This window comes from Leucoraja erinacea, chromosome 2 (genome assembly GCF_028641065.1).
Source record: "Leucoraja erinacea ecotype New England chromosome 2, Leri_hhj_1, whole genome shotgun sequence".
In the NCBI taxonomy this organism is placed as follows: Eukaryota; Metazoa; Chordata; class Chondrichthyes; order Rajiformes; family Rajidae; genus Leucoraja; species Leucoraja erinaceus.
Window position 1 is genome coordinate 96,259,669 of NC_073378.1, and position 21,752 is coordinate 96,281,420.

General features: G+C 42.7%; 1 protein-coding gene across 3 annotated transcripts in view; it reads left to right on the forward strand.

Annotated features, from left to right (window-relative positions):
- Positions 1 to 17,738: 17,738 nt before the first annotated feature.
- Positions 17,739 to 21,752, forward strand: part of snx13 (sorting nexin 13) — a 158,790-nt gene continuing 154,776 nt past the window's right edge. For all 3 annotated transcript variants that reach the window (XM_055661635.1, XM_055661654.1, XM_055661662.1), the window contains exon 1: positions 17,739 to 18,025. In XM_055661635.1, the coding sequence (XP_055517610.1) occupies positions 18,014 to 18,025 (12 nt within the window). In that variant the 5' untranslated portion in view covers positions 17,739 to 18,013. The remainder of the gene's footprint in view (positions 18,026 to 21,752) is intronic.

The window sequence follows — 21,752 nt, forward strand, 5'->3', positions numbered from 1 at the left end:
ATCTGCTGCCTGTAAAACAAAATGCATTAAAGTGCAACTGGGAATTTTGTGGTTTATCAAATACATTCCTCCAATAAAGTTACTCTCACAGACTTGCCATTTCCCAGGCACACGAGGCTTGAGTTTCTGAAGCATTCTATAACAAATAAAAACAGGGTACAGGAAATAAGTCCCAATTTAAACCATATTAATCAGTTCAACCATGTATATGGCAAACTGTTTTAAGTAAATGCTATATTTTTACAGGAGAAGAAAATGCTGACATTGTTAACAGAGAGTCTCATGGGTAGTTTGAAAAAGTGATTAAATGTAATACTCTTATCCCTTGTTTGTGGTTTATATAAATTAAAAATTGTCATTGTCATACAGATGGGACAGGAGAAACGTGTTGCTCTGGATTGCTGGAACATTGCTGCAAGACAAAACTGAGATAGTATTATAAATCTTATCAGGGAAGAATAAATATTTTTAAGATAGATATTTAGATCTGCTAATGGAGAACAGATGGTGTGATTAATGTTGTAATAGTCTTAAGAGCATGGAGAGCGTATTCCATGATTTATTCCAGTGGATTAACTTTTTTTGCAGCAATACTTTTTTGTATTCTGTCTGCACAAATTTATTATTATCACAGCAGGTTCTGTACTGTTTTGCATATAAAAAACATCTAAAGCAACGTCATAATCTCACATAGAGATAAACTACTAATCCAGTACACCATTGGACTGTAAAATCCGTCCTACACCTATTTTAATAATCTCTTTTAATCATATTAGTATTGCAATAACAGTTTACAAATCGGTCTGGTTTTGTCTATTATTTTCAAATTATTGAGCAATGATGCGTGGAATAGTGTTCATATCCCAGTATTTGTTGGATCCTATTAAATCACTCTTCAGGGTAAGTAATTTATATGGTCATGTCATTGCAAATGTATATTGGGCAAGTTTAATTTGCTGTTATGAACATTTTTCTTCAAAGAAAAATCATACCAATAGAATCAATACAATACAATCAGTTTTATTCGTATGTAAAATGATGTAAAACAAACACGTCTCCCTCGTTATATAAGCAATGTAGCATGTGAGAGCTTTCTAATTGCCAGTAATAGTGTTGATATATTATCAAAGACAAAATGATTGAATAATGGACAAAGGGCCAACATGATTTTGTGAAGGATAAGTGACTTACCTTACTTCGTTTTTTGAAGGGGTTACCAACTCAGTGAAAAAGAAAATAATTTTTGATTTTATCTGCGTGAAGTTCCACAAGTTATTTGGGGAAGCTCTGCTTAAGAAGCAGCAAGCCACATTGACATGTATGAACCACAGATACCTTATGATATGGGATATTCATTGCATTTAAGTCATATGATGGAGAGTGAGACAAATGTATTGTAGTGGTGAGGATAATTACAAGCAGTGTTTTTGACAATTAAAGATTCTTGACTATTGGTGAACAGTGGAAAAATCGCAATCAGCAAAGATTTGTAATGGGTTGTTCACCTTTACATGATTTATATTCATGACGGATCAGGGAATGGAGAATTCTATATTCAAATTAGCAAATTACACTAAATTAGCAATCTCATGAAGTGGTACAAGAAAACACAAGGTTAAGAAGGAATATAGATACATTAAGAGATACAAAGGTTATGGTACTGGACTAATATCAAATGATATGGATTTTTGGTGTGAAGGGAAATTTGAATTATCATCAGGTAATCTGGCTATTAAAGGTCTTGAATAAATCTGAAATAAGAAACAGATATCAGTAATAGAAACCATGATAGGACTGTATTGTTCTAAAAGAAAGCATCTAATTTGGCAAATTTATTTAAAATCAGTGGCTGTGGTCAAGTCGGGGGGAGTTGCCCCCGTCACGGGTACCATGCAATCCTGTGCTACCTGCTCCATGGTCGGATAGTCGGCGACTAAACTGTCTCCCCCACCTGGTTTGCCAGGTAAGCAGGGTGCTGGATACCCCCAGCAGGACCAAAAACAAGATCTGTTAAAGGGCGGATGAGCTTCTTGCGAGCCAACGGCCATCCACACTTCAGTAGAAGTTGCGATCACTGTCGTACATAGCATTGTAAGGAAAGATGATAAAGAATGCGCACCAAAATCCAATACTTCCAGCGGCAGAAGTCCACAGGAACTGGAGGACAGAGATGTGTGGTGCGTCCGTCACCGTTCCTGTTGGAAACCAGCGTCGCTAATGTTTTCAACGATGATGAATGAATGAATGGCTGTGAAGAACTAAAGGGATTAAGATCTCCATTCATAAGTTTTTTTCAAGAGCTCATTCATTGGTAAAAATTAAATTAAAATGACATGAAATGTTTCAATTTATCTCAAAGGTTTTGGGATATAGAAGTTAAGAAATTATGTTTCCAATGTATGCATCCATGCATGAATATATCAGGAAAGATGGCTTTTACAGGACACTGTAGATTCAATAGAATGATACATAACCTCAAGCATTAATTTATGAGGCTGCTCGTCTGACTCACATTCTCTTTAGCATAAGAGTCAGAGAGTAATAGAGCTTCTCCTATTTGCCTGTGTCTGGCCCATATCCCTCTAAATCTTTCCTATCCAAATGCATGTCTAAATGTTTTTTTTAATGTTTTAATTGTTCCACCTCTACAATTTCTCCAGACATCTTATTCCATTCCCTGGCACCTTATTCCATTTCCCCACCACGCTCTGTGTGAAAAAGTGCACGCCGTGGTCAACAAACACCAGACGACTTACCCCGAGGCATTTACCACCATTGCTGGGGACTTCAATAAGGCAAACCTAAAGAAATCACTCCCTAACTTCCACCAACATGTCTCCTGATGCACCAGAGGACCAAATACCCTCGACCACTGCTACACCACCATCAAGAATGCCTATCGCTCTATCCCTCACCTTTAATTCGGTAAATCCAACCATACCACGGTGCTGCTTCTTCCTGCCCACGGGCAGCAATTAAAGAGCGCACCCTCAGAGGTGAGGACAGTACAGAGCTGATCTGGGGGGGGGGCAGAGGAGCAACTACAGGACTGTTTGGAGTCTGTAGACTGGGCAATGTTCAAGGACTCGGCAACGGACTTGAACGAATACACCACAGTCGTTACAGACTTCATTAAGAAATGTGTGGACTGCATCCCTACATAAACCTTCCGAGTGTTTCCCAATCAGAAACCTTGGATGAACTTTGAGATCCGCACTCTTCTGAAGACCAGACATCGGGCATTCAGGTCTGATGATACAGTGGTCCACAAGAAGTCCAGATACGCCTTGGTAAGGCCATCAAAAAGGCCAAAAGGGACTTCTGCTCCAAACTGGAGGATGAGACAGATGTTCGCCAGTTGTGGCGGGGCCTGAATGCAATCACCTCCTACAAGGCGAAATCAGGAGGCAGCTTGAATGTCAGCGAAACATCACTCCCTGATGAGCTCAATGCGTTTTACGCACGCTTTGATAGGGAGAATACCGATGTGCCTTCCCGAGCCCTTATTCGCTGTGATGGTATTTCAGTCACAGAGGCCGACGCCAGGATATCCTTCAGAGGGGTGGACCCTCGAAAAGCGCCTGGACCTGATGGTATACCTGGTCGTGTTCTAAAAACCTGTGCGGACCAACTGGCTGGAGTTTTTAAGGACATTTTTAACCTCTCAATTCTGAGGTCTGAGGTTCCCACCTGCTTCAAAAGGTCATCAATTATAGAGTAAGGTGACGTGTCTCAATGACTATCGACCTGTGGCACTAATGCCTGTAGTGATGAAGTGCTTTTAGAGGTTGATCATGGCGCAAATCAACTCCTACCTCGACAAAAACCTGGACCCACTGCAGTTCGCTTACCGCCACAACAGATCAATGGTGGATGGATGCTGGCCCTCCACTCCGCTCTGGACCACTTGGACAACCTAAACTCATATGTCAGGCTGTTATTCATTGATTACAGCTCGGCATTTAATACAATCATCCCCTCCAAGCTGGTTACCGAACTCGCAGAACTGGGTCTCTGCGCATCCCTCTGCAATTGGGTCCTCGACTTCCTCATTCTCAGACCACAGTCTGTTCGTATTGGTGGAAATGTGTCAGACTCAATAACAATCAGCACGGGAGCATCTCAAGTCTGCGTGCTCAGCCCCCTGCTGTACTCACTTTATACTCATGACTGCGTAGCCGGTCATAGTGCGAACCCCATCATCAAGTTCGCTGATGACACCACTGTTGTGGGACGTATCACCGGTGGGGATGAGTCAGAGTATAGAAGAGAGATTGAGCAACTGACCATATAGTGCCAGCACAATAACCTGGCCCTCAACACCAGCAAAACCAAGGAACTGATTGTGGACTTTGGAAGGAGTAGGATAGGGAACCACAGTCCCGTTTATACCAACGGGTCGATGGTTGAAAGGGTCAAGAGCTTCATATTCCTGGGCATGCACATCTCTGAAGATCTTTCCTGGTCCGAGAACACTGATGCAATTATCAAGAAAGCACATCAGCGCCTCTACTTCCTGAGAAGATCACGGAGAGTGGTTGTCAAGGAGGACTCTCTCTAACTTCTACAGGTGCACAGTAGAGAGCATACTGACCGGTTGCATCATGGCTTGGTTCGGCAACTTGAGTGCCTTGGAGAGGAAAAGACTACAAAAACACTGCCCAGCCCATCATCGGCTCTGACCTCCCTTCCATCGAGGGGATCTATCGCTGTTGCTGCCTCAAAAAGGCTGGCAGTATCATCAAGGACCCACACCATCCTGGCCACACACTCATCTCCCTGCTACCTTCAGGTAGAAGGTACAGGAACCTGAAGACTGCAACAACCAGGTTCAGGAATAGCTACTTCCCCACAGCCATCAGGCTATAAAACTTGGCTCGGACAAAACTCTGAACATTAATAGCCCATTATCTGTTATTTGCACTTCATCAGTTTATTTATTCGTGTGTGTATATATTTATATAATGGTATATGGACACACTGATCTGTTTTGTAGTCAATGCTAACTATGTTCTGTTGTGCTGAAGCAAAGCAAGAATTTCATTGTCCTAACAGGGACACATGACAATAAACTCACTTGAACTTGAACTTTAACTTGATAGTTGCCTTTCAGATCCCTTTAACATTTTCCTCTCTCACCTTATATCTATGCTCTCTTATTTTAGACTCGCTTACTCTGGGAAAAAGACTGTGACCATCCACCTTATTTATGCCTCTCATGATTTTATATACACCTATGAGGTCACCCCTTAACCTCCTATTCTCCAGGGAAACGAAAATCCTAGCCTCTCCAGTTTTGCTAACCCATTGTGAATTTGTTTTTATTTGCTCCCTTCCCAATTTAATGGCATCCTTTCTATAGCTGGGTGACCAAAATCGCAGACAATACTCCAAGTTTGGTCACGCCAATAATTTGTGCCATGGTAACATGATGTGCCAATTCCTGTACTCGATGCCCTGACTGATGAAGGCAAGAACGCCAAACAGCTTCTTCACTACCTTGTCTATCTGTGCCACCACTTTCGAGGAATTATGTACCATAGTTACATCTGTACTTTGACAACGACACAGTATTTGCATCCAGTCTTCATAGTGAAAGTACACTTCATTGAGTTTTATGCCACAACCACCATGCAAAATGAGGCAGACTACAGATTGTAACACCCGATGAATCTAATTACCTCAAAGAGCTGTGGATCGTTAGCAGCAGCACAATTATACACAACTACAATCTGCAACCTCACGACCTGGCATATGCCCAGTTCTACAATTACCATCAAATCAGGTGATCAACCTTGGTTCAATTAAGAATGCAAGAGGGAATCCCAGCAACAGAGTCCAGGCCTATCCAGATAGAGGGATCAACAACATAAGTAGCATGTAACTGGCAGAGCCTAAGCAATCCCACAGTCAATGGTTCAGAACCAAGCTTAGCAGTCATCCTACATCCAGGTGTGATCGGTGGTGGACAATTGAATAACTCACTGGGGAAGTAGATAAAGATCCCCTTTCTTAACAATTGGGGGACCTTGCACATCAATGCAATAAGAAAGCTGAAGCATTTGCAAGATGGCCTCCATCAGTGATCCCAGCATGATGTACACGTGATATCAAGAAACAATTTGAATATACATTGGATACAACAAAGGCTAAGGACCCTGACAACATTCTGGTAAATGTAAAGCTCCAGAATTTGACACACCCTTGGCCAAGCTGTTTCAGTTCAGCCATAACGCTGGCATTTACCTGACAATGTTGAAAGGTACATTCTGCCCACAAGAAGCAAGCCAAATCCAACAGAGCCACTTATCGCCCCATTACTCCATGCTCGATCATCAGCAAAGTTGTGGAACGTATAATCAATAATGTTATTAAGTCGCAGTTGCTTAGCAATAATCTGCTCAAGAAGGTCATTTTGGGTTCGACTTACGTCACTCAGCTCATGACTATATTTCAGCCTTGATCCAAACATGGATGAAAGAGGTGTACTCCCGAGGTGAAGTGGGAATGACTGCCCTTGACATCAAGGGAGCATTTGATCAAGTATACAATTAACAAGCCCTGACTGAAGGGGAAACAGGGGGAAACCACTAATTGGAATGATGTACAGTCCAAATAAGATTGTTTTGATGATTGGAGATCAATCATCACAGCCACAGGCCATCTCTGCTGGAACTCTGTTGCAGAAGTTAGATCGGCCTTCCTGAGGGTGAACCCTTGAAAAGCAACTGGCCCAGCCGAAGTCCCTGGCCACATCCTTAAAAACTGTTTGGACCAACTAGCGGAGGCATTCATGGACATTTTTAATCTCTCCCCACTCTGTTCTGAGGTACCCACTTGCTTCAAAAAGACCACTATCATCCCAGTGCCAAAGAAATGCAAGATCTCATGTGTTAATTACTACCGTCCAGTGGCCTTGACATCCACCATCATGACCAGTCTACCAAGCAGCCTAGACCCACTGCAGTTCGCTTACTGCCACAACGGGTCCATGGCTGATTACATCTCCTTGACCCTACACTCCATCCCTGGAACACTTGGATAAGAGAGACACTTACATCAAGACTTCTATTCATGGACAGCTCTGTTTTGAATACCATTATCCCATCCAAGTTCATCACCAAACCCGTGGAACTTGGAGTCAACACTCATCTTTGCAACTAGATCCTCGACTTTCTGTGAGGATAGAGGCCAAATCATCCTCTAATATAATCCTCAACACTGGTGTTCTGCAAGGATACGTTCTCAGCCCCCTTCTCTACTCCTTATACACCCATGACTGAGCAGCCAAGTTCAAATCCAATACAATCTACAAATTTGCACACGACAGCATCTTTGTGGGCCAGATATCAAATAATGAGGAGACGGAGTACAGGAAGGAGATTGAGAACCTCATGATCTGTTATCAAAACAACAGCCTTTCTCTCAATGTCAGCAGGACAAAGGAGATATTGATTGACTTCATGAAGCGAAGCGGGACCCATTCCCCGGTTTGCATTGACAGCACCAAAGTAGATATGGTTGAAAGCTTTAAGTTCCTTGGAGTAAATACTGACAGTAACTGGTCCTGGTCCACTGATATCGAAGCAATATCTAGACCACTGATATCGAAGTGTTAATGTATATACACACACACTGAACTTGTTTACAGAGTACTATGTTTACATATTCTGTTGTGCTGCAGCAAGCAATAATTTAATTGTTCTATCTGGGACATAAGACAATAAAAAATCTTGCCTTTTGACTAGAGGAGTACAAAATCATGAGGAGAATAAATTGGTTGAATGCACAGTATTTTTCCCAGGGTTCCATGCCGTTGCTGGGAATCGTTCATAACCTGAACAGTTCACATGTCTGATATGTGGCCATGAACCCAGTTCCCACAAGCTGAAGATGCCTGCAGCAACTTGCAAATCCATACATGCTCATCGCAAATAATGTACATCAGGCCAGGCTTTCGTAAGCTGGCGGGATATGTGGTATTATAATAGTAACCATGTCAAAAGAGCATCATTCATTGTATAACTTTTGAAAGTCCTTAGATGCATGATAGTCCTTCTTTATATAATCTTTGGGGCATTGAATCGTAATCAAAAGAAAAATCATGGCAAAGAAAGAAACCATTTGACCCTTGCTAAATCATATCAATACCAGCCCATATGGAAGGGTGGCATGGTGGCACAGTGGTATAGTTGCTATCTTACAGCGCATGCAGCGTAGGAGACCCCAGTTCGATCCCGACTACGGCTGCCGTCTAAACGGAGTTTGCACGTTCTCCCCGTGACCACGTGGATTTTCTCTGAGATTTTCGGTTTCCTCCCACACTCCAAAGACGTAGAGGTATGTAGGTTAATTGGCTTGGTGTATATGAAAAATTGTCCCTAGTATGTGTAGGATAGTGTTAGTGTGCGGGGATCGTTGATCAGTGCGGACTCGGTGGGCCGATGGGCCTGTTTCTGCGCTGTATTTCTAAACTAACCTGAACTAAACCAGTCAAAAAAGAGCTGTGGACCTCTTCCACCTCCCAGCACCTGGTGCATTGTTCTGCGGTTTCTAGCTCTTCATGTACGTGTTCCTGTCACAACCTGTGTTTTAGGTCTGAAGCTTCTATCCCTGATCACTCTTGAGGTGAAAAGCTTTTTTCTCTAATGCCCTCTCTAGTTCCTCTGGTTTGGATCTTTGTTCAACATCTCAAGAGAAGAATAACCTCTGTCAGAGTACCCTGAGTATTATTCCTCTGACAGTCCACTCCATTTTCATTACTGAGCATCCACACTGGAGTGCACCTCCAGTAGTGATGATGCATTGGCACTGACTCTCCAACAGTAGTGCTCCTTAGTACAGATCCCACAAAAGTAAAACACTCCCTCATCACTGGTGTTCCATGAGCATAATTCTTGATGTTGAATCTTTGACAACACAGTGCTTCTTCAGTATTTACCCTTTAACAGTGCACCATTCCCTACAACATAGATATTAACATGAACATTTTACAACACTCCTTCAATATTGGCATACCAATACTGGTCTCTGCATCACTGCTGGTGCTAGTTATTTTTTATCTACTTCAGAGTTTATTGACAAATCTTTTCAGAACTTCTATTGGTCTCTGCTTGAACTTGTATGTTGTGCTTCTTCAACAACCTACATTGATTCTAGCTTCCACTCCAAAATTATTTTCTTCTTTGGTTTAATTTCCTTCTTTTGCTTAATTTCTTTCTTTGGCTTTGGCACTTCCCTATCTCTGTAACCTTCACCGACCCTATAATCGAGCAAGATCACTGTGTTCATTGTATAACTTGTTGCTACCAGTAGTGATTGAAGTGAGCAGCATGATGCTTTTAAGCAAGGCTAGATAAACACATGTCTAAGAAAGGAACAGAAGGCTCCGCTGATAGTGGAGATTAAAAAAAAGAGGTGGAGGATGGGTCACTCTCAGAAAACATGACAGTGTGAAGCTATTGGGCAAAATTGTGTGATTATTTATTTATACATTGTTAGACTAGTAATCAAGAGACCACTGTTAAACTCCCATGGCAGTAGTGTCGGTCAATTTTGTTAGTAATCTGGAACTTGGTAGAAAATAAACTATATTCAGTTTATGTTAAAGAGCAAAAAATATATAAAATTGTTTTTCTGGTTTGGCCTTTATCAAGCTCCAGACTCACCCTTTATGGATGGCTCTTAAATGCCCTAGCAAGCTACTCCGTTGTACAATTGTCATTATGTTCAAACAGAGAAGGAATTAAAATAGCTACATCATCTGGCAGCAAAATAGGCAGACTTCAAAATTGCTCTCGGACAGGATGACCTTGCAATGCCCTCTTTACAAACATCTGAATGTAAACTGGAAAATCTGCATACAGATTAGTCAAATAACTGCCTGATGTAATCATGTTCACAGAATCTTATTTTACAGACAATGTGCCCGACTGCTTTATCACAATCTCTGCATATGCCCTGCGCCATTGGTAAAACAGCCTCACTGTATGTGACACCATAGGTGCAAAGGAATAGCCCTTAAAATTCTCAAGTTTAACTCCAACCACGCAAAGTCTGTCAGGTCAAACAAGGGAGGTTTCCTTCCATAGGGCAAGGAAACCATTTCCTGATAACCACCTGCCATCTCCCTGTAACTGATGGAGCAGTACTTTTCCATAATACTTGAATGGTACTTCTAAGTAGCACTGATATTATAGCAAGGACACAAAATGTACTCTGGATGGGGGGTTTCAAAATCCTTCGTCGGAAGAGGCTTCGTAGCACCAGTGCTGTCTGAACTGGCCTGAGCCCGGAAGGGCACAGGTGCTCACTGGTCTGTGAAAGATTGTGGGTGAACTAACAGAAGGGATAAACCTGACTGGTTTTGTACTCACCATCATGGCAGGTACACTGGAGCACGATCGTTTTGTTAGAAATGAACAGTTTGCTGAATTTGGTGACATCTCCATTGGTTTGTACGGCACTGCAAATGGGCCAACTGGGATAATCTCAGGGAACAACTAAAAACAGAAATGCTGTAAGAACATAGCCAGTCAAACAGCAATCAAAGGGAAACTGGTCACCAGTCAATAACCAGTTTTGAGGAAGTTTTACAGACTTGTTTCCCTTTCCACAAATAATGAGTTCATCAGCATTTCTGTTTTTATGTGTCATCCTACTCTTAAAGCAGATTTGGCAGTTCAAACCTTGACAAGTATGAGGTGCTATAAACCATCAGCTGTGGGAGAAATGTGTCGACACTATCTATGACTTCAGAACTATCTAGTCAGGGGATCAATCCAAGTTAAATGAGGTGCAGACAGGCATGTTGGGACAATATCTTGTATTCATGACATTATGAGACAACTGTGAAGCTGCTTAAGACTACAGAGGTGCTAACAAAAACAGCATGTGGTAGATGTCACAATCAGCAGATCAGATCTAATCATCATCATACTCCCAGATCTAATGGTGAATGGTATAATAACAAGGAACTGCATATATTGGTTTATACAAAGAGATTCATTCATTCATACCAAAGAGACACAAAATGCTGGAATAACTCAGCAGGTCAGGCAGTATCTCTGGAGAACACGGATTGGTGATGTTTCAGGTCTGGACCCTTCTTCAGATATTGCAGGGGAGTGGGAAAGAAAGCTGGAAAAAAGGAGTGGCAGGACAGAGCATGGGCAGGAGCAGTTGAACACAGGTAAAGGTTTGTTTTTGATAGGCAGATTAGTGAACTAAGGTTAGGGATTAAAAAAAAACAGATGTAAGCCTAAAAAGGATAAAGAGTTACGATTTGTGAACCTCAAGGGTAGAAAACTTGTGAATTTATTTTTATTGTTTTTTAATTACAATTTGCAATCAATCTGAAGAAGGGTCCCGACCAAAGATACTAGCTCCTCTATAATCTTTGGTCCCGACCCAAAACGTCACCTATCCATGTTCTCCAGAGATGCTACCTAGCACACTGAGTTACTCCAGCGCTTTGTGTCTTTTTTTAAATGGTGAATGGTAGCAGGTTTCAGCCGTGACATCAGCATAAAATACTGGCTGTTCAAAGGTAATGAAGACTATCCCATTTTCACAGATTTCCATAAATTGATTTTGTCTGAAGGCCAGGAAACACACAAAAATCACGGTTTGGGAATCATGTTTCCACAATATTATAATGAATGGCATCAAAAGCACATAAGACATTAAAAAAAAAACTAAAAGCCGGGTGTAAGCTTGTTCTGCCATTCACAGGGATGAATAATTTGTGTTGTCTGTGAAAATCCCACAAGAATCACTTTCATGAGAGACGTACTCATTAACATCGTAACTCATTAATATACGGTACCTCCAAACATTGTTCTGGATTTCCCTCACTCGCTGGATTATTTGGACATACTTGTTTGCGTTGGCTGCGTTCATGGTCTTGAGACAGAGGAGGACCCGTGGGAAGCGCTTTGGAGCACCCGCCCAACGAGGATTGCACACACCGCTCCTGAGTATATTACTTGCAAATTTACGTTGTCTCAACAACAAAATGGACGAACTACAACTCCTGCACCAGACAAACAAGGACATCTATCAAGCTGCTGCCCTGTGCTTCACCGAGACCTGGCTGTGTGAGCCGACCCTGGACAATGGGCTGCAACTGACTCGCTTTGAACTACATAGAGCGGACCGTGAAGCAGCGGCAGTGGGAAAATCAAGAGGCGGTGGCACTATGCTTCTATAGACAATAGGTGCAGGAGTAGGCCATTCGGCCCTTCGAGCCAGCACCGCCATTCAATGCTGATCATCCCCAAATAGTACCCCATTCCTGCCTTCTCCCCATATCCCCTGCCTCCGCTATTTTTAATAGCCCTATCTAGTTCTCTCTTGAAAGCATCCAGAGAACCTGCCTCCACCACCTTCTGAGGCAAAGAATTCCAGAGACTCACCACTCTCTGTGAGAAAAAGTGTTTCCTCGTCTCCGTTCTAAATGGCTTACTCCTTATTCTTAAACTGTGGCCCCTGGTTCTGGCCTCCCCCAACATTGGGAACCTGTTTCCTGCCTCTAGCATGTCCAAACCCTTAACAATCTTATATGTTTCAATGAGATACCCTCTCATCCTTCTAATCGCCAGAGTGTACAAGCCCAGCTGTTCCATTCTCTCAGAATATGACAGTCCCGCCATCCCGGGCATTAACCATGTAAAGCTACGCTGCACTCCCTCAATAGCAAGAATGTCCTTCCTCAAATTAAGGGACCAAAACTGCACACAATACTCCAGGTGTGGTCTCACTAGGCCTCTGTACTACTGCAGAAGGACCTCTTTGCTCCTATATTGGATTCCTCTTGTTATAAAGGCCAACATGCCATTCGCTTTCTTCACTGCCTGCTGTACCTGCATGCTTACTTTCATAGACTGATGTACAAGGACCCCCAGATCCTGTTGTACTTCCCCTTTTCCCACTTGATGCCATTTAGATAGTAATCTGCCTTCCTGTTTTGCTACCAAAGTGGATAACCTCACATTTATCCGCATTAAACTTCATCTGCCATGCATCTGCCACTCCCCCAACCTGTCCATTCTCATAGCATCCTCCTCACATTCCACACTGCCAACCAGCTTTGTGTCAAATGCAAATTTGCTAATGTTACTTTGAATCCCTTCATCCAAATCTTTGATGTATATTGTAAATAGCTGTAGTCCCAGCATCGAGCCTTGCGGTACCCCACTAGTCACTGCCTGCCATTCTGAAAGGGACCCGTGAATCCCTACTCTTTGCTTCCTGTCTGCCAACCACTTCTCTATCCATGTCAGCACTCCACCCCCAATACCATGTGCCCAAATTTTGCCCACTAATCTCCTATGTGGGACCTTATCAAATGCTTTCTGAAAGTCCAGGTTATCTGGCTCTCCCTTGTCCATTTTCCTAGTTACATCTTCAAACAATTCCAGAAGATTAGTCAAGCATGATTTCCCCTTTGTAAATCCATGCTGACTCAGACCAATATAGTAACCAGGACTGGTGCAGCGACATCACGGTACTGTCACACTTCTGTTCTCCTAATCTGGATTCTTTCTTTATAAACTGCAAACCCTTTAATTCTCCCAGGGAATTTAACTATTTATTCTCGCTGAAGTTTACATCCCCCCCCCCCCCCCCCCCCCCCCCCTCAGACAGCTCTGCCAGTCTAAAGATGGAGCCTACAGGAGAGGGAGTGCAGACCTCTACAGGCAGGCCATGTACAAGCTGAGAACAGGAAAGAGCTGCCAAGGAAAGGTAGCTGCTGAAAGAGAACAAGATACAGCTACTGTGATATCATATGTCAGCTTTTGTGAGGACAGTTGCATTCCCACTAGGACCCAGGTCTGGTTCAACAATGAGAAGCCCTGGTTTACTGCGGAACTCAGACAGCTCTGCCAGTCTAAGGATGGAGCCTACAGGAGAGGGAGTGCAGACCTCTACAGGCAGGCCATGTACAAGCTGAGAACAGGAAAGAGCTGCCAAGGAAAGGTACTCTGAGAGGTTGAGGCAAGATCTCAGCTAATGTGTCTTTTGTTTGGAAGGGCTTGCAAGAAATCACCAGCTACAACACCATCATCTGCAATTCCATGTGTCTACATTTGCGAGTTTATGCTTTGTTTCTACATTTGGAAACAAAAGCTAGCTCTTTAATGGCAATATATTATTCTCCAAACATGGTTGAGTGTAATATAAATATAGCAACAGATTAAAATATCAGAAGCACTTAACATCATGGTTTAAATTCATTTCTGATAATCGATGTGTTAAAATTAATCTCTCAGTAATCACTGTGCTCAAAACAATTGTGCCACTTGGGAGGAAAATCACACTAATTGACAGCAGAATGCAGTAAATAGTATCAGCATTACCATTATGTTCATGACATTAAAAACATTTTTAGCTACGAACCTGTGGGTTCCTTTAGTTGAACTTAACGATAAGATAACACTGTTTTAAACAATATCTCCTAAGTGTCAATAGCAATTGGCATTTCAATTTGCCTGAGATGCCAATGTTTTCCCCAGAGTTCTCTTTCCCAAATCCAGTATTAATTACTTCCTCAATTCATTGTATTCACGTATATAAACCGTAAGCAAGTTCTAGCTGCCCAAATCTTCTGAGATGTTGCAAAGCAAAAGATTGCAGAAATTGAAAACTAAAATGTATAACTGAAATTTCTAGAAATACACAGCAGGCACAGCAGAAACCATGGACAGAAATAGTTAACATTTCATGCTGCAATCTTTTGTCAGGTGGGGATTTCCAACATTGTCTGTTTTATTTCCTTTAAAACATTTTTATTTCTTCACACTTCATTCAATGGGATTGGCCTTTTCTTTTCTTACCCACTCTTCCCAATTCTCCTCCAGAGTAACCTCTTTCCATTTTCCTTCCCATAGAAGAGTTGAGCACCCAGAATATGCAACTTGGTCTGTCAGTGGTGGAAATTAAGCCATAAATGCAGAGTGATAGTAGTCTTCATCATATGTTGATGGATGTGATCCAGCATTGGAGGCGGGAATAGGTAGTCAGTGGACAAGATTGGCAGTTGTTTGGGGTTCAGGAGAGTTATAGCATATCGGTAGTTAGGATGACAAATCACTAGGTGAGTAGAAGGGGCAATGTAGAGGAATGCTTGGAAGTTGAAAGCCATTACAGACCAATAGTGGCACAGTAGGGAACTTTGGAGAGCTAGAGAAATATACCACTCAAATATACACATATAAATCAGGGATCCATTGGTGTTTAAGACCTGCTCAGAGAGATATCTTTCAGACACACAGATGTCTGCTTATTTGGTGCAGAGAAAGCCAGCAGCCTACATGGGCAACCCACACACTTCTGAAAGTTCAGAATTGGCATATTGGCTTGTGTTGCATGTTGTTGGATGCCAATACATGTGCTCACTGTTCTCTCTGCAGAACAAGCCAGATACAATGTCTCCAGTATGAAAATCAGTGACTTATGAATCACATATTTGGTCTTCAATTTCCAATTTGTCTTGTTTTTCACATAAATTGGATTATGTAGAATAGAAAATCCTGATGCTATATGATTCAATTTTGAAGAAAGTCTACTTAGTTTTGGAAGTCTTTCTTCTTATAGCAGGTTTTTGATACGTGTTATTACTTTGTACTTCACAAACCACCACTGCCAAAGTCAAAATTAATTTCTCCTTGAAAACTGTAGCTATGTTAGATATGGAAACCAAATATGCAAACACATATTAGTGCAACATTATTGGGTCCAGTGCCTTTTTGTTTGTAATGTGGATTAATCATTAATCTGTGACCTGAATTTATTTCCATGCCACACCTATAATAGTTCCAACAAGCTGTTTGTTCTGCTTTCAGGAAACAATCAATTGTCTCCATTCCTGATCTCATTATACCGTACAAAATAGAAAGTGATGGAGAAACTCAGCGGGTCAGGTAACCTCTGGGGAGGAATGGACAGGTGATGTTTTGTTTCGGGCCACTTCTTCAGATTGATTGCATGGGAAAGAGAGATGGGGCAGGGCAAACCATGCTAAATGATTCCATCTTCAAATAATAATAATACATCTTCCACCCCCACATATATCCTCTTGTTCACATCCCATGGTTAATTGAAATGGCTTGGCAAATCAGCCAAAGCTAACATATTGGAGGAGGGAAATAAATGCTGACTTCAAATGATGCTGAAACAAAATATTCATCCATCTATTTAATGACAAATTTGTGCCAGTTGGAGCATAAACAATATGACCCCAATACACGAAACAGCATAGTTGTGCGTACATCTGGTCCCCTTAGTCTTCAAGTTTTTTGGGGGTATGAAGGCTTTGTCAAACTTCAGCTATTTGACCCACATCTCAGCCTAGTTGAATTTGAAACAAAACCTCTCTGGGAGGTGTTTTAGAATTTCTCCTTGTTTCTCCTCTCTCGCAGACAAGATATCATTTTTCAAACTACTGTATATTAACTAGTTAACCTTGGGCTGAAGAATAACCGTAGCTTCTCTCATTTCTCCATTAAGTGAAATCAAGAACAATATTAATTCCCTGCAAGTAAAAATCTACACAGTAAAATACCAATTACCAATTCCTCATAAATGTTGCTTCAGGACTAAATAACAGCTGCGGTTCATTCGTTCTGTATCGTTTATTTTCAATCACACCTCGAACTGTAGCAAGGAGAGAAAGCGATCCGTCACTATTGGTTGGTTATCTCGCCTGAGGCCGGATTGGGTAGAAGGTAGGAGGAAATGACCAATCGAAAAAAACGTATTTCCCACCCTCCTCTAGTCGTTTTTATCATCAGTTGATAGCTGACGAGTGTGCAAAGCATTATTTACCATTATAATGGTTCCTGTTACACAAATGAAGGATTTTCAACCAAATTGGGAAATGTAACGCTGCTGCTCCTTGCCTCTCTCTCCGCCATTGCAGTTTCCAGCTTTATTTTCCTCCCCTCTTCAATTAGTCTGAAGAACGGTCTCGACCCGAAACCTCGCCTATCCAATGTTCTCCAGAGATGCTGCCCGACCCGCCGAGTTGCGCTAGCACTGTGTGTCCTTTTGTGTAGCATATCTTTGGTAGCAATCAGCATCGGCGGTTCTTTGCGGCTGCATCTCTAGGCCGGCGAAATGTGTCAGAAGGAACTACAGATGCTGGTTTACACCGAAGTTAGACACAAAACATTGGAGGAACCCAGCGGGACAGGCAGCATCTCTGCAGAGAAGGTGGAGATCGGTTCTGAATAAGTGTCACCTGTGCATTTTCACCAGAGATGCTGCCTAGCCCGCTGGGTGACTCCAACACTGTGGCTGCATCTCCTCCATGCATTGTTGCACTTGGGACGGGGGGGGAGAGGAAGAGGGGGGGGGGGAGGAAGGGGGGGGGGGGGGGGAGGGGGGGGCGGGGGGGGGGGGAGGGGGGGGAAGAGGGGGGGGGAAGAGAGAGGGGAGGGGAAGAGAGGAGGGGGGGGAGAGAGGAGGGGGAAGAGAGGAGGGGGGAAGAGAGGGGGGGGAAGAGAGGAGGGGGAAGAGAGGAGGGGGAAGAGAGGAGGGGGAAGGGGGGAGAGAGAGGGGGGGGGGGAGGGAGAGGGGGAGGGGGACGACCAAAGATCAAAGATCTTATAGCGGAGCTCTGCTATAGGACCTTTGGGGACGACGACGACGCGCGCGCGGCAGGTGGGCGTGGCTCAGATCAGGCAACCAGCGACGTCGTGATGACGACGTCGTCACGTAACGTGCCCCCTCGCCCCGCCCGGGGGAAAACGTCAGCTGCGTTAAGATGGCGGCGGTGCGGTTGTTCCGGAAAGAGTAACGGTCGACAGACGGCAGAGTCAGGCCGGCCCGGCTGCCCGCCCGGCCCCTGGGTGACGGACGGAGGGAGGGAGACAGGAGCCGGCAACAGGAGCTGGCCCGCCACACACCCAGCACAGTGACACTCGCCGTGCAGCCAGCCAGCCAGCGGGACGCGAGGATGTGTTGCTGCGTCTGCACGGGTGGCTGAGAGCTCGCTGCGGGTGTGGGAAGGATGAACCAAGAGGTAAGTGAGAGGTGGTGCGCAGGGCGTGTGTGTGTAAAGGTGGTGCTAGGAGGGAGGGAGGGAAGGAAGGGGTTGACAGCGAGCCCTTGTGGGTGGGTGAACACAGCCCGGAGAGCTGCTACAGGTGAGCCGGCCGATGTTGTGTCAGCTTGAGCTGTTGCCTCCTGTAGTTGGGCGGGCGGGGGAGACGAGGGCCGCCGGCGCATCGCACCGCACCGCATCTCACCGCACCACTGCCTGGGTGGGTGGACAGGTAGGCGGGTGGAGAATTCGCCAGCTGCTCCCGCATTGCCTGCAGCCACGGGCCACGCCCAGCACTTTCCCCCAGCCCAAGATACCTGCAGTGTGGGCGCACAGACAACCAAAGATCCTATAACGAGACAACTGCCACCCCTGCCCATAATCTGGGCCACTGGGCGCACCTGAACTCTGCGGACATCTCTCTCTGTCCACTCTGATCGCTGTGGCGACCACAGACTGTCAACATTATTCGCGACTGAGTGGATCTACCGCTTTGCAATTCTGTGATTTTGAGATCTTCATAATTGATTTGACATTTCGATCTTACGTTGTGCCACCTTTCATTAACCCTCAAAAGATCATAGGGAGAACGCTTCATGACGGTTTCCTCTTTCAACCTTTCCCACAATTCCTTGACTGGACCAAAACTCTCAAATCACTCAGTCTGATGAAGGGTCCGACCCGAAACGTCGCCTATCCATGGTGATTTACTCCAACACATTGTGTATTTTTCTCTCAAATCTATTTTGAATGCAAGCAGTGACTGAGCCTCTGTGCCCTTCAGCATTCAACACGTTGAAGAAGTTCCTCCTTAATGTTGGTCCCAAATGGCACACTCTTATTTGTGACTGATCCCTAGTTCCAGTTTCTGTAACTGGATTCACCCTGTTGAGTCCCCTCAGAATTTAATATTTGCCAATGTAATCACTCATTTCACACACTTTAAAGGTGCAGAGTTTAATTTACTGTATGATGGACCTAACATGTCAGGAACTAGTCTAGTAATATTTTGCCGCATTCCCTCTATAGCAAATACATCTTTTAGATAAGGAAATAAATGGTTTGCTGTACTCCAGATAAGGTCCTCCAATTAAACTAAGTCATCTTTACTATCACACTGAATCTTCCAGTATATAATCACAGTGAATATGTAAAGTTGTATTTTGTTCTCTTGGCTAACTCATTGCTAGAAGTTATGTAAGAGTTTAGGATAAATCTCTCTGGCACTCCGTAAGTTCCAGCATTTCAAACTGAGGGCCTATTTATTACTTCTGTTTATTTATTCAATCTAGTATGTTAACTCCTTCCCCTGCTCCCAAATGCATGTGCTCAACCACATCCTGTGTGGGCTGTTATCAAGATTCTTTATAATCCATATAGCCACATCTACAAGTTTCCCCCACTTCTATTCTACCAAATAATTTCAAATAAATCCGGTAGATTGGTCAACATGAACCCCTTTCAAAAATTCTAGTTGATGCTGATCAATGATTGTTTTCTAAATTTATTGATGACAGCTTTTATTTCTAAATCACAGGATTTTTCCAGCTACCAGAATCCATTGTCAGAACAATGTTGTTTTTCAGTGTAATACAGCTTTTCATACTTTGCTTTCTTTGTTTGATTACTGTATCGCCCATTAATGTATCTGTAATTTAGATGTTTGTACCATGGCCTTCATTACCAGGCTAATAAACAACTTGTACCAGTGTTTTCTGCCCCCTACTGTTGCTTATCTCCATCCAAGCAGATTCTAATTCTGTACATCATTTGCTGACCCAAGGTCAATTCTAATAACTGTTTTGATGATGTCTCTTCCTAACAGTGTCTCACCACCTTGGCAACTCAGTGGCACAGCTAGTAGAGCCTCTATCTCATAGCACCAGAGACCCAAGTTTGATCTTGACCTTGAGTGCTGCCTGTGTGCAGTTAGCACATTGCTCATTCTCCCTTTGATCACGTACATTTATTTTGGGTGCTCCAGTTTCCTCCCACAACACCAAAGATTTCAAGGGGGTTTGTAGGTTAATTGGCCTCTATAAATTTACCCCAGTATGTGAAAGCGGGTGCAAAAATAGGACACATAGAGTGACAATAGCATGATCAGTAGTTAGCATGGATGTGCTGATGGGCCTGTTTCCATGTTCTATCACTAAACATCTCTTTTCATTTACAATATCCTTCCTAAATATCAAGTATCCTGGAACATTTAATTTCCAGCATTGGTCATCTTTTAACCACTCTGTCAAACCATTCATCCCTTTAACTTGTCCAGCTTGGATAAAGGTGACTATACTAAGGTTTCCACAAGGCATTAGGTAATTTATTGGTATGAATAGAAGATTGGCTGGCAAACAAAAAAGAGTAGGCATAAATAAGCCTTTTCCTTAGCAAGATGTAACAATTGGTGCGCCACAGGGATTAGATTCTGGATTTCTATATCAGTATGTCAAGAAAGTGGGTGAAGTAACCAAAGTCATAGTTGTGAAATTTGCTGATGACACAATTATAGGCAGAAAGTAAGTTGTGAGGAGATGTAAGGAAACTACAAAGGCCCATGGGTTATGTGAATTAATCTTGCAAATGGAGTATAAGTAAGGAAATGTGAAATTGTCCATTAAGGCAGAAAAAAGAAGCATGTTTTGTCAATTATGAGAAATTGAAGAGCTCTGAGTGTTGCCTACTTCGAAACCATGTTTATAATGCAGTACACAGTAATCCTAATGCTGGAAACAGTCAACCGGTTAGGTTCCACCTTCGATGGAGAAACACAGTTTATGTTTTGGGTAACTGGCCTTTCATCAATTTACCGTTTCTCTCCCCACAGACATTGCTTGAGTTGCTGGTGAATTTATAACACTTTTAATTCAGATCCCCAGCATCTGCTTTTTATTTTTGCCTTTTTAAGTATCGTGTTCGTTCCTTATTTTAACAAAGGTATTGAAGCTGTTTGAAGAAATCCATAGTAGTTCAAATGGTTAAGCTTGGAAAGCTGAAATAAAACCAGAAAATACTTTGGGTATTCAGTAGCTCGGGCATCAGCTTTGGGGAGAAAAAGTTAACATTTCAAGTTGAGCCTTTATTGGAATAAACCCTTTAACTAGTGAATTTCTATTTTAGAATATTTTTATGTTCTGTTGTGGGGAAATTGATCGCTAAATGTCATTGTTTAACAGGCATCATTTTGAGTATACCATTTTTATGTTGGTCTAGATCATTAATTATTTTTGTATTTGTGTATGGACAACATTTTCTTGGTTTTTAATGAATCATTATGATCTTAAAATGTTCAGGACTATATTAGATGATTGAATAGTAACCTTCAATTACAAATAACTGAATGTACAATTGCTATAATAAGTTTACATAAACGAGCAGTAGGCCAATTACTCTTTGCGCATGTATTGCCATTCAATGGAGGCTTTGAATCAATCTTTTAGTCTCGGTATCAATCGCACATTGCTGCTCTCTCTCTCTGGAACACTTGACTTTCTTGAATTGAATGTCTGTCTATTCTCCACTTTAATTTGGCGGCTCTTCCTCCTCTACTCTCAGGTAAAGATTTCCAAAGAATCACAATTTTCCTTGTAGAAACACCTCTTTAGTCTGTAACTATAGCATCTAGTTTGAGATAGAATCACTGAAAATAACCTCTTAACAAGTACCCAGTCCATTGCCCTTGAAATCCCAAAATTATATATGCTCA